This window comes from Nannobrachium achirus, assembly GCF_963921795.1.
Source record: "Nannobrachium achirus genome assembly, chromosome: 7".
Lineage (NCBI taxonomy): Eukaryota > Metazoa > Chordata > Actinopteri > Myctophiformes > Myctophidae > Nannobrachium > Nannobrachium achirus.
Genome location: NC_137816.1, coordinates 58161861 through 58176512, shown reverse-complemented (window position 1 = coordinate 58176512; position 14652 = coordinate 58161861). Strand labels below are relative to the sequence as shown.

The 14652-nt window shown below is 40.9% G+C and overlaps 1 protein-coding gene across 1 annotated transcript in view; it reads right to left on the bottom strand.

The window, feature by feature from the left end:
* Positions 1-14652, bottom strand: part of ddb1 (damage-specific DNA binding protein 1) — a 136092-nt gene that overhangs the window by 26407 nt on the left and 95033 nt on the right. The window contains exon 23 of the mRNA XM_080729232.1: positions 3898-4007. Coding sequence (XP_080585358.1) covers positions 3898-4007 — 110 coding nt within the window. The remainder of the gene's footprint in view (positions 1-3897; positions 4008-14652) is intronic.

Genomic DNA, 14652 nt, shown 5'->3' with positions numbered 1-14652 from the left:
CACCCTGAACAGTTTTTAATTAGCTTGATTGAATATTTAGATATTTGATGTAAATGTTACCAGGCCCTCCAGGCCCAGGGCCTCTCCCCACACACACCCATTGTAACTTCAAACTTCATTTTAACCATGATAGATTCATTAAAAACACACATTATTTTTTCTGGTGACTCATATCACCCTCCTAATATGTGAGCAGGCCCGTGTTTTTTCAATAACTTTTTTCATTTATTTTTAATAATAATTTTTTTGTATTTCATTTTTTCCATTTTCCCAAATAATTATTAAAAATAAATGAAAAAAGTTATCGAAAAACACGGCCTGCTCACGTAATAGGAAGGTAAAATGAGTCACCAGAAAAAATAATGGGTGTTTTTAATGAATCTATCATGGTTAAAATGAAGTTTGAAGTTAGAATGGGTTTGTATGTGGAGAGAGGCCCTACCACTGCTCCCTGTTGAAAGTGGAATATCACTTTAAACACCCCCGGACCCCCAAAAAAAAGTCTAGCCGTCTGGGAGTTGAAGTGTATAAACTTGTAGATGTAGATCCACAATTGAACCTCTGAGAGATTGAACACTTGGCACACTTGAAGCCAAGACACCCCTCTACATTCTAGAGAACACCAAATGTCAATATCTGAAAGTAAATAGGAGATAGTCATTTGAACACATACCTACAATAGGTGGAAATGTAAATCTATGTAGAATGTTTTCTTTACTTTGCAGTGACTCTGTCATGGATTGTGTAATTGTAGTTGGGGGCCTACGGCCAAATACATATTTATTTGGGGGGTCCTAGTCGTGGAACGGGTTTGAGAACCATGGTGTGGGATATGGGTCCATGTTCAGATGGAGAGCTACAAGTCCTCCTACAGCACAGTCACACTGAGCAAATCAATGATTGGATGTGCCAACGAAGAGAAAAAAACGGAAGTAACGCTTTTTGGAGTCAAGAACAATCAGGAAAAACTACTGAATAATTGGTAATGTTAAAAACCAAAAGCTAGGCCAGAAGTCTTGGTGTGTAGTCAAACTAGTCATGGACTCAGACCTGAATTTTAACAGCCATATTAAAGACGATTACAAAGTCAGACTCCTGTCACCTTAAGAATATAATCAAGGATTAAAGGATTTATTCTCAGCAGGATTTGGAAATGCATTCATCTTCAACAGATGTCTTTATGCTGTAGGTCTCCCTGAAACATGGATCAGACGTCTCCAAGTTGATTCAGAATGCTGCTGCTTGGCTGCCCTCCCCCAAACAAGGTCATTTGTGCTCAGATCGACGCCGGACAAAGCCAGATGCACAGCGGAGGAATCCCACCACTCCGCGGTGCTGGTACTTCTTTCCAGCGAGTAAACTATAGCTCTGGGTCCGAGCAGCAATTTGGTGTGCAGACTCTTTTCTCTAATATGTAATAATACTATTTAATAATACTGTTTTTTTAGATTGAGATTTTATTTATTTCTGAAATATAATAACTCCACTATTTCCTCTGCAGCTCTCAAAAGTTGTTACATAACAAAAGGGACTTGTCACATAGTCATGCCATGTTAATAGACAAATTATATTAGTTTAGTTAACAAGCGACCTCGACATGTCTTGGCCATCTGGCCAGTTATGCATATCGGACAAGTTACCCATATATGGAGACTCCTGGTAGCCATATATGGAGATCCATGTAATGTATATGGAGATATTCTGCGAGAGCCCAAACATGCTTACTCAGTTATTCGTTATGTGAAAGTCCTATGATGTCTATGACATCTGACATCATACCCTTTTATGCCCATACATTGAGATCCCTGTCTGTAGAACCAGCCACACATATGGGCCGTCTTGGCCATCTGTCTTGGCCATATATGGATTCTCCATATGATATATGGGCATAAAAGTTAGTGTGACATCACAGTGAAGTCAGAGCGTGATGTCAGAGCGCCAAACCCATTCTGTTAGAGTGGTTCCCCTGACATCACAGTGATGTCAGAGCAGTAAACCCCATAGACCGTAAAATGATGTCAGAGGCAAACCCATAGACCGTAAAAGTGTACACGTCCAGACGGAGTCAGCATGTGCCGTTTCACATACTAAACTGCGACCTTTGGTCGCAATAGTTTGAACCTTGACACTTGTAAAACAATTTAAAAAAAAAAATATATATATATATATATATATATATATATATATATATATATATATATATATATATATATATATATGCACAATGACTACTACTCTTCATTATAGTACTTGTCATGGACTTTTACTCATAACACAGTATTTCTACAATGTGGTATTGCTACTGTACTTTTATTGTTCACCAAATACACGTTTTTTTTTTTTTTTTTTATCATGGCTGCAAACCACTTCTGTGTGGGGGTGGATGGCTGCAGGGGAATGAACAGGGGAACCACAGATCTCACAGGGAATGTTCATGGAACCCTGCAGAAACCTCTTATCTCCATACTCTTAACCTTTTATGTTTATTCATAAATAAACGTCCTACTTGATCACACTACAGCGTCACACTAAAGTATCAAAAGTCGACCTTGCGGATCTGCTACTTTGTATAGCTTTGAATTTGAATCCTGAGAAGTAAACCATTTTGCACATAATTACAGTATGAGGTTTCCACCCGACAGAGACAATATACTGTATACTGTGTAATAATGCTTGATGCGTTACAGTACAGTGTGTGGTTGTGTCGGTTAGATGACAGCTACTGTAGGCTGGTGAATCCAGACCACCGGAGATCTCCGCCTACCCATCTGGTGATGACATCTACACTCAATGTATAGAAGGAAACCTTCCACTAACAACATGCCTACAACCCTCCATAGAGCTACATAACACCTACAGGACTGACCAGACATCCCCGCCTGTTCATTTCAAAGAGGATTCTCAGCCAGCGCATAATCACCTAGGACAGAGGTGTTCTCAAACCTTTTCATGTCAAGGACACCCAAATTGACATGCATTTGGCCGCTCTCAAAAATTATTTTGCGATGCGTTGTGAGCTTGTAGATTGTCTATTTTCAAATAGCCACTGTATAAAGGTTTAAAGGTTTTTTTTTCATGTTTGAACGCAACAACTGAACTGGTAAATGGTGCATTGGAACGATACAAACACAGTGGAAAGTAACATCAAAGGTGATACACCCTCCCCTACAACCACATCCTCCCCTGGATGATGAGGGGGGGTGTAATTGAGGTCAGAAAAGCAAAAAAATAAAATCGAAAAAACCCTGGGTTACGAAAAGACCTCCTGCCTCTGATTGGGCTACCTAGATCATGCTGGGCCTACCGAAATTCCATTTCTGTGGCGCACGCGATACAGATGCCCCAGAGCCGTCTGCCTTTCTATATCTATGCACTACACCAGGGTTCCCCAATTAGTTTTCCCCAAGGGCCGAATTATGTCTAGGGTACTAAGCCGAGGGCCACAACATTGCAGGGGGCGACGGTGGCGTTCCTGCTACTCCAGCGACAGTTCAGATATCGTCGTTGTCGGGTGAAAATCTTGTATTATAATTTTTAAAATGATTTAAACTAGTGAAAACAGCAGATCTACAAGGCCTCGAGGCGTTGTGTGCTTGTAGATCTGCTGTTTTCACTACTTTTGTGCGACAGCCTTGTATGATTTGCGAAAGAACGTACAAATTTGGAGATACGAGATTTCCAGCCGACAACGACGATATACTTGTGTTGTTGCTGCTCTTATACCACCATTATTACTGGGGTTGGTGGGGGCCAAACAGTAGCCCCCCGCGGGCCGCAAATGGCCCGCGGGCCGCCTATTGGGGAACCCTACACTACACTGTCTCTGCATTTCATGTAGGTGTTTACCTTGCTACGTCTGCTAAATGCAAACACATTATAAACTGGATACGTCCTCACCTGTCCTTCTGGCAAACAAACAGGTTGAAGGCGTTCTCTGCACCCAGGAAGTTGTCATCGTCCAGGATTTCCACGGCGCTCATCCAGTTGGGGTTGAAGTCACGGGCGATCTGAGAAAAACACATGAATACATGAGGTGAGGCATGTCAAGAGTCAACAACACATCAGTGATACAGTTGGTGTGTTAGCCTCGACTGTCTTCTAGTCAATACTGCATCAAGACCACAGTGCAGTTTCCAATCCAGGGTCCTAAAACAGACTTTTAAAATCAAACTGTAAAACAACCATTACTAAATATCCATCCCAAATTGTATTAAATGGAAGCCAACTGTATTCATAGTTCCGTAGTACTGTACTGTACAGTACAACTATTGATTATTTTATTAGCGATCATTTCATTTATACATCATGGAATCAACTAATTAGAATACATTTTTATATCTACTAAACTGCTTAGTACGATTATACAACCTTATTTTATACTTATTTATACTAACTCACTCCAAACCCTAAACATAACCTACATAATCTAAATGCCTAATCCTAACCCTCCTAACTATTTTAACCATAAAGCAACAATGTCTCTGGTACCAGGAAAAAGGTACTCACAATGATGGTTTCTCAAATTCAAGAATAATCATTCTAGCGCACACGCACACACACACACACACACACACACACACACACACACACACACACACACACACACACACACACACACACACACACACACACACACACGCACAAGACCCAAAAAGTTAGAACTGTCTCATTTCCAGGCAGTCCGACAGCTTGAGCAATTGAAAAACTAACTTTCCGAAGCAGAATACATCTCGCTGGGTTACTGCGCTGGTTACAGTCCCTGTGTTTATTGGCCTAACAATTGAATTGGAATTGGAATACTTCAAGGAGTGCTTAATAAGAAGTCTAATCATTCAATGGCACACAGCCCGAAAAAAAGAGAGAGACAGAGAGAGGAGGTCGTCGAAACGTGACATTTTCATGAATAAAAAAGAAATGATTAACTTTTTGCTGTGGAATGCTGTCAAGGTGCTGAACCAGGCCTACAGCAGCGTGAGTCCTCATACTAAGCACAGAAATTTTGCGAAAAAAAGGAAACAAAAAAACAACAACATTGATCTACAGTTAAGGACATCATTGTGTGCGTGTGTGTGTCTGTGTGTTGTGTTGTGTAGCATCCAAATGTTCTGTTCTATGGAGTCAGGATCAGTGGTTCTCAAACTTTTAACACAACTGCTGCCAAAAAAATACCCCTTTGTAGGGCTTCTCCGCCATGCCCGAGGAACCCGAAGATTTAATAAGCTTTAATTAAAAAATAATAATTTATCGAAGCCGAACTAAAATAGGCCGGAACTAATGCTCCGGGATCGGTTTCTACATGGACACATTATGGAGCGGACCGATTAACATCGAGGCCGCAAACCGGAAGCGGATGGTCCGTCCTCTATTCCGGCCCGTTAGCTTTCTGTGTAAACACCACGGCTTACAGATGGAGAACGGATTGATACATTTTCTAAATTTCAACGGATTTGAGAAGCCGATGGAATACACGAACACAAGATGCATAGCAGTGTCCGATCGCGCACGATGGGAACTGGATTAGCGCCCGCGTTAACAGGTAGGAGAAGCCAGCAGTGAAAGACATAGAAAAATCTTCGGTTTCCTCGGCTGTAAACGACCAATGAGTTAAGGAAGCACAGATTAGGCTCACAAGTCCATTTGGTTACATTTGCACGCACCTTAATCCCATGTACAGATTAAAGCCCTTTGCACACAGGCGCGTTTATCCGCACGGATAAAACGGACATTTTTTTTTTTTTTTAAAGAAAACAATGATTCTCTACGACCTCATGCACACCGGATCCGAATTAGCCGTGCGACTAGTGGCTGCGGCCGTGCGTTCTTTTCTCGATCGAACCCAGTTCGATTTGTGCGTCTTGTCGCATGCGGTAAAAAACTCATCACTCCTTTTATGACTCCTTTTGGGATCCGCAGCGCCGATTCCGCACAGCATTGCACACCAAATCCAATGCGTTTTATTCATACAGCAAACGGAAGAAACGCAACTGTCCTGTGTGCAAAGGGCTTTACTGCTCTTTTCCTGAAAATGTCCTGCAAATGCTTTTTCCACAGGTTTATTTCCCTGTTATGCCTTTCTCATTTGAATGGAGAATGGAGTGTATTTTTGTAGAAACTCGCAAATGGCAAGAAACCACTCCATTCCCATTAAAAAGCTGAATCCACCTTCATAGGTAGATTTTAACTTAGTCAGAGGTCATAAAAATAGTGGAAATAGCTGATCTACAAGCTCAAAGTTATGCAAATCCCCATAACATCTATCTCTGTCTTGCCAATGGCAGGACGTGTGAAGTTTAGAAAAGGCACATCTGTACAAAGCGCTGATATTTAATATTCTTGCAAGTCCATATCATCTACTGTACAGCAGTGGTTCCCAAACGTCTTGGCTTGAGACCCAAAAGAGAGATTAGACATTTGCCCAAACTAGTGAAAATAGCAGATCTACAAGTGCACAACACAAGATCGGCTATTTTTACAACTTCTTAATTATACTGTCGCGTCCACAGCCCTTCTCGTACCATCTTATAATGAGCTAATGACCGAGGACCAATTACCTGTATACGAAGATTAGGCTGCTTCTTTCAACTAGTGCTTCTTTCAACATTAAATCTATTGATTTGTAGCGATTTCTGAGTTCTGAGTATAGACCATCACATCAAAGAAAGAATTCTCCATTTCCATCCATTAGCTTTAACACGAGTCGTACGTTTCATGCCATCACTGGAGACAATCCGGGCTGACTGAATGGAGCTCTGACTCAGGAAAATTGCTCTCATCATAAGAGCCTGCTGTGCCCTTATCAGCCAGGTGCTCAAATGGAAACCCTTTCACCATGCCAGCCTGCCTCCGCTACTCTTCTCACAAAGACCATTTTCCGTGACGGGGACAAGTGCACACAGGAGCACATTGACAAACCTACTTCCCATTTTCTCAAATTTAAAAATCAAAGCCTGTGCAAAAAAAAAAAAAAAAGTGTCAATGAGCACCTGTAAGCACAAACAACGGACATTATTTTGTACTATTAGCACACACAACAATGGACAGCAGTCTTGCCGTGAGCGCCGGAATTAACTATTAACGAGTTTCTGTTACTTTTGACATAATGAGGTTTCCACCCAACAAAGACGACATAATACAAACTTCTTAAAGTCGCGACCATTCGATAAACCCGCGAAAATCTCTATGTCTTTCACTGCCTGTCTTTTCTTACCTTTTAACGTGGGCGCGAGCGTGTCCATTATGCGTGATCGGACATGGACCATAGCATCGTGCGTGTGTAGGTCGTTCACAGTTTAAAAAAATAAAATAAAAAATAAAATATAATAATAATAATAAATAAAAAAAGAAAAATGGTTGGTCCGTTCTCTTTATCGGGCCTGGCAGAGAAAGTTAAGACGACATATTAAACTATAGTGAAGCGACGACGCGTTTCGAGCTTGTGCATCTGCTTCTTTTGCCGTTTTTTAATTTGAATCCTGAAAATATACTGTATAGTACCTGATGGATTGTTCAACGATTATTCGTCTCGGTGTGTTCTTTCATGAATGAATTCCCTATTTTATCCCTAAAAAAATCCGCAAATATACAAGCTCACAATGCATCTCGGCGTGCTGCAGGCTTGTACTGTAAAAGCTGTACACGATCTGAACATTCTCCTATTAGGAGGACATGCCCAAAATAACCAGGGCCAGGTTGAAAGTCTTGTCTGTGGGTTTTATAGCCTGAAGCGTGTCAAGAATAAAAAAAGACAGCAACTTGCTTTTACAAGTATAGCCTTGAGCCATTTCAAAAATAAAAGGCTGTAAGTAAGAGATGGCAGCATTCCATTACATTCACACGGTCGCCTTGACAAAGCCACAAGCCGTGCAAAGAATATATTTAACCCATTTAGAACGGGTACACTGTATTGTGTATCATTATTTTATGCTTTAACTATTGAAAAATAGCAGATATACAAGCTCACAGCACGGCACCGAGTGCCGAGCTTGTAGATCTGCAATTTTCGAAAAATCGTGAAAATTTGAATTTTGACCCGATTCTATGTGTCTTTTGAATCCTTCTAAGGTTTTTTGAAGAAACCCTATGTTTCTATGTCACCAATCTGGCTTAGCCATCGTCAAAGAAAAGGTCCTTTTCACTTAACTGGCGCTCAGTTAGCCTGTTCTTGAGAGACTGCTATGTCAGTGGTTCTCAAACCTTTTCATGTGAAGCACCCCCAAAATGATATGTATTTGGCCACGGACCCCCCCATCTCAAAATATTTAGTTCCAGGGACCACCCAGAAGCAAAATTTGAGTTACAAACGTTCGCTTTGAAAATACATTATATTCAAAGATTTGCAAACATTTTCAGGACTTTTTCAAAAATAGCAGATCTACAAGCTCGCAGCGCGGCACTCGGTGCCGCGCTGTGAGCTTGTATATCTGCTATTTTTCACTGGTTAAAGCATTCAATAATCCTAGGCCTAAATGGCTTAACAGAGCGTCTTATTCTTACTATTCTACTATTCTTATCACAGAAATAGAAAAAGATAAAAGACATAACTCATATCCAGAACAGTGAATGATTTATGATTATATAAACCTGCACAGGCTGTTGTAAAATCTACAAAAGAAGTGAAAAAGGTCATGAGTGCTGCTCGAAGTCTAAAAATGTGTGATGAAAGGTCCTCTTTGTTCGGTAACCACAAGGCCAAAATAACATCCAAGGAACTTTTCTGGTTCAGTTAGAAAGCCTGTTTTTTTGTAGGATGAATGCATCAGTGTTTCCCCTTTATGCGTTTTACCGTGGCGGCCCGCCATGCCTGGATTTTGCCCCAGTGAAAACAACACGTTGTGAGCTTGTAGATCTGCTGTTTTCACTAGGCCAATTTTATGTTATTTTTTAGGTTATTTGATTCCACAGCATGTGTAGCGAAAGGGAAAGTGTCGTTATTGATTGTGTTAAATTTAGGTAAAAAAAATAAACCATAGAAACCCGAAAAAACTAAAACAAGACAAAATCAAATAAAAAAAAGGAGGAGCCCTGCCTGCCGCAGTTACAACTTCATCCTAGGGGAAACAGTGTGCATATTAAAGCAATAAGCCACAAGAGGCGAGTGGTTACCGGGGTAGTACACCGGCTGAAAGGCGTTGGGAAACACGAGGCGTCAGCCGAGTGTTTCCGACCCTCTCAGCCGGTGTATACTACCCCGGTAACCACAAACCTCGCGTGGCTTATTGCTTTTCTAAAACGGTCACAATATGGCAACATGAAAATCATAGCATTCCATTATTTAAAGAAAATATTACACTTCTCCGCCACCAGGAAGAGACATGTCCTTGTTTACCAGCCACATCTCAGGAACAGGACTTACGGTGTGTGTTTATAAAGTCACGTCATTCTTTTTACCAAAAAATAGGAAAACAACACTCCCTCATCCCTCATGTTAAGAACCATATTCGATCATTACACATGTTTATTTTCATCCAGATTTAGCTGCTATGTGGGTGAACATCACATCAAAAACGCTAGCATAGCAACCTAAACTAAACAGCCGAGTGGTGCCTGGAGAATAGAGGCGCTTTTCGCCTTTAAAAGCCCCGCCCGGAGCCATTCAGTCACTGTCCTATGCATGCGGGCGGTGCTTAGAAGCACCCGCACGGCAGGATTTGAGAGAAAATCAAACGCTCGCTTCTCTAGTTCAGCCTCACGGCACAGTGGAAAGAAATAACGCACCAGGCTTTGATATAAACTGATTCAAGGTGTGGGTTATAGTCTCATATACCACGGCAACCAGCCAATCAGAATCAAGGAATGGAACTAGCCATTTTAGAATGTAAAACAACCCACGCGTAATGGCACAATGTTATTTAATGTTTATACAATGGAATAGTCTTTTTTAGGACCTCATATACTTGCATTTTGATTTATTGTACCTGTAAGAGAAGTGACAAATAAACCCTTATGTCTTTAAAGGCTTTTTAAATTTCTTGCCAGAGTAGTTCCTTGGATTTTACCACTTAAAAATCTCCCCAGGATTCTATAATAGGCTCCGGACAATAATAGCAATATTTTCGTCCATTCCTTATCCCTTATTAGTTGGGTCAAAAGGGGCAGTTCCGTGACCGTGGAGAGCGAAGGTCCGTTTCTCAATGGATTTGTCATCTAGGAGGGTTATTAACTCTCCTACTGCCAGATTATTTATTTATTTATTGGGTCTGGTGCCATCAAAAAGCGGCTTACCTTTGCGACGTTATAGTAGATAGACATTTTTATTTTTATTTTTTTTTATTGTGCAATAGTGCACTTTGGTCTGCCAGGCAGCAGAGGGCGGCCTCATGCGAGAATGAATGTGAATTGTCCTGCTATGTGTTGCCGTACATTCAGAGCAGTCACTGGCTACAGAGCCTCCGGGCCAGAGGAAATCAACAAGGAAGTGAAATGGTCTCCGTTGATCTTAACGCATAATGGATTTTTTACACCATCACCGCGGAAAATGTGTTTACAGTACACGGCCGCGCGACCCCTCATCAGCTTACAGTCATCAGATGAACGAACCGAACGAGCGCCGTATTGACATCGAGGTTCTGTAAAAAATGGGGCGAACGTTAACGTTCAAAGCGTGGGGAGAGTTAAGCAAATTTGGCCGGGGTGTATTTTTTTAAATGTTTGGGAAAATGTTTGACAGCTAGGGTAATTTTCAGTCTCATTCACCTACACTATAAAGGAAAAAATGCCTACCCAAAAATATGCTTTAAGTGGGATGTGAGGGGTCAAATAGGGGGTTTTAATTATTCTGAATCCATTGCAAGCATTTGTTTTGCATGAAAAACACTCCTTGGGCTAAAAACCGACCCTAAAAGACTGTGAAAATTGATGACTCATCACTAAACCATAGTTTTGTTAGCAAATGCTTGCAATGGATTCAGAATAATTAAAAAGCCCTAGTTTGACCCCTCACATCGCACTTAAAGCAGATTTTTTGGTAGTCATTTTTTCCTTTATAGTGTAGTGTATAGTAAGTGAATAACTCCCAAAAAAACTGCTTTAAGTGGGATGTGAGGGGTCAAACTATAGGGTTTTTAATTATTCTGAATCCATTGCAAGCATTTGTTTTGCATGAAAAACATTCCTTGGGCTAAAAAGCGGCCAACAAAACTATGGTTTAGTGATGAGTCATCAATTTTCACAGTCTTTTAGGGTCCGTTTTTAGCCCAAGGAATGTTTTTCATGCAAAACAAATGCTTGCAATGGATTCAGAATAATTAAAAACCCCTAGTTTGACCCCTCACATCCCACTTAAAGCAGATTTTTGGGTAGGCATTTTTTCCTTTATAGTGTAGGTGAATGAGACTGAAAATTACCCTAGCTGTCAAATATTTTCCCAACCATTTTAAAAAATACACCCCGGCCAAATTTGTTTAATAACCCTCCTAGATGACAAATCCATTGAGAAACGGACCTTCGCTCTCCACGGTCACGGAACTGCCCCTTTTGACCCAACTATATCCCCCTTTTTTTTTTTACTATTTTGAAAAACATTTTAGAATACTTCAAATAGCCAATCTACATGGACACGTTGCGAGCTTGTAGATCAGCTATTTGAAATATTTAAAAAATGTCTTTCTAAATAGTAAAACAATGGCAAGAGTTTAGGAATAAGTAAGGCATGGACGAAAATAGGGCCCTAAATACACAACACTATAAAAACACTATAAAAAGTTATGTCTCCTTGTTTCTTTATTATTTTTTAAGCTAGATAGATAGATTTTAAGCTGGCCTTATACTGCAAGAAGGCATACAGCAGGGTTCCCCAATTAGTTTTCTTCAAGGGCCGAATTATGTCTAGGGTACCAAGCCGAGGGCCACAACATTGCAGGGGGCAACGGCGGCGTTCCCGCTACTCCAGCGACAGTTTTCGTCGTTGTCGGGTGAAAATCTCATCTTGTATGTCCAAAACCGTTCGTTTTGAATTTATCATTTTAAAAATGATTTAAACTAGTGAAAACAGCCGATCTACAAGCACACAACGCCTTGCACCGCGAGGCGTTGTGTGTAGGGATGTCACTAACGGTTAATTCAGTAACCGGTTAGCCGTCAGCAATAACCGGTTAATTAACGGTTTTTAATTATTATTATTTGTATACATTTTTCAACCCAAAATTGTATATTTAAGTGCACAGAATTAACGTTGGTAGATGAATGGTAGACATTTAGTTATGCTCCTTTGAAAGACAAACAAAAAAGCCGCATTTAACATGAAAATAAATTGCTCTAAGCTTAATCATCAATAAACAACAAGCATCATAATCTGCGCGTTTCAACAAGTGGTCGGCGGCGGTGCCTGTCTAACAAACGAGCTCTAGACTGAGCATTTTTATCGAGAACCATCAACATGACGATGAGTTTTGTTGTGTATGAGTCTGTTGACTCGCTGCGGAGAAAACTCTTCCGAGATGAAAATGGCAGATCTACAAGCTCAGAGCGCGTCGCATTCTGCGACTCGCGGCTTGTGATTGAGCATCGCTGTTGCCTCATGCCGCTTCTCCATTTGAGAAAGATACCGTCGTCTACACTCCTTTCCTTTTGAAATGCTCCCAGACCGAAATACCACTGTTGGCTACGTGTTCTGTTGTGTGTACTCTGACGCTCGTCGTCTCATCCTCCCCGGTCCACAGACCCCACTGCGTAACAAGTTAACAACTCCAGCTGTCTCTCATTCACTGTTTGATTGGACATGACATAAGACTACTTACTCTCTTGCGCCTCCCAGAGTCTGTTTAACAAAATCACATCCCCATAGGCTCACAACACTATGCAGGCCAGGAAAATGCGATCATATTATAATGAAAATTAACCGTGAAACCCTTAAGCATGACCGGTTATTTCTTAACGGTCGGCTAACCGGTTAACCGCTGACATCCCTAGTTGTGTGCTTGTAGATCTGCTGTTTTCACTACTTTTGTGCGACGGCCTTGTATGATTTGCGAAAAAACGTACAAATTTGGAGATCCACCCGACAACGACGATATACTAGTGTTGTTGCTGCTCTTATACCACCATTATCACTGGGGTTGGTGTGGGCCAGACAGTAGCCCCCCGCGGGCCGCAAATGGCCCGCGGGCCGCCTATTGGCATACAGTATGCACCTGCTATTTTAATATTTTCGGAGCAGCTTGTTTTCTATGTCACGTCTGTAAAAATCATTGTTGTACAATGTCCTTTTTGTATACAGGGCACCATTGAATGGATTTACCTGAAATAAAGGTTTCAATTAAACAAGTGCTTGTAGAGCTGCTATTTTCACAGAATGTTCACCTCCAGAATAGGAATGGATGCTTAGTGTTCAACTGGTTAAAAAAACAAAAAATACAATCTGTTATATAAAGCAGTCTAAATACATCTGCTACAAGTTTGGGTGATTTGTTGTGTCTCTCATCTAGTGCATATGGCATAGGTAGTAGTGACACATAACGTAACTGTGAAACTCCCCCTCGATGCCTTTCCTATTCCAACACACATGATTATGAATATGCAGAAGCTCAAAGGACTTGTGGGCGAGAGATGAGAACAATGCAGTATACTATACATACACACAACAGCAACCAAAATACATCCTCAATGCCAGGATACTATGCTGCTGCTACACAATGGAATCTTATGGAGGCTTGAAGCACAACATCATTATTCATATTGCTGTTATGTTGGCAAGTTGGAGCCTAAATGAGTAAATGACTGATGTGTTTTGATGTATTTTGAACACTATACGGGCGTGGGGGATAAAGTCAATACATCCGCCTCAAATAGTACTGTCAGTGTTGGGAACTCATTTAAAAAAGAAAAAGAAAATCCCACTCAGTGGTAGTGAGCTGTGCCTTAGGCTACTCAACAACAGCGCTACTTGAAGGTAGGTCACCCTCATACATATGGACAGACAGACATACACACTCTGTCAAATGTTGGAGCGGTAGGCACCGCAAAAAAAAAATATGTATGGGAACCCATTTGGTAAAAGAAAAGGGGGACATTTATATTCCCCTTTAGGTTTTGCCTCTGGTGGCATCACCTACTTTTATTATGTCACAGACACAGTCCACTATCAGGGACATTATCAAGCAGTCTCCCTTTTCCCCAAAATCGTATTATTCAGAGTTTTATAGGAATATATGAGAGGGCAAGGTGGATACTACAGATACGGATAAGGTGGTAAAGGGAATTGGGAATATACAGATATCTTAAGAGCACTGGAGCGGTACTCCATTACAGATTCATGCCAAGACATTGGCTTATGCAATTTAAGATTGTTCACAGCCCAGGTTACATCATTCAAAATGTCAAACTGCATAGAATAAGCAGTTTGACATTAAGTATCACCGTGTGAGAAATGTGAGTCTGGTGAGGCTACTTCTGGTGTCCTGAAATTCAGAATTAGTGGATCAATGTTTGTAATACTGTCTCTACAATACTCTCACTGGAAACGACCTCGGAAAACCCAAACCATCATATTTAATCATACTGCCACCGTGAGTCGTCTCCCCATGGCTCACAGATGTTTCCAAAAATGCCCTATTATAACGTCGTTGTCGGGTGGAAACCTTGTATGTCCAAAACTCTTCGTTTTGCATTTATCATTTAAAAAATATATATTTTAAACTAGTGAAAACAGCCGATCCA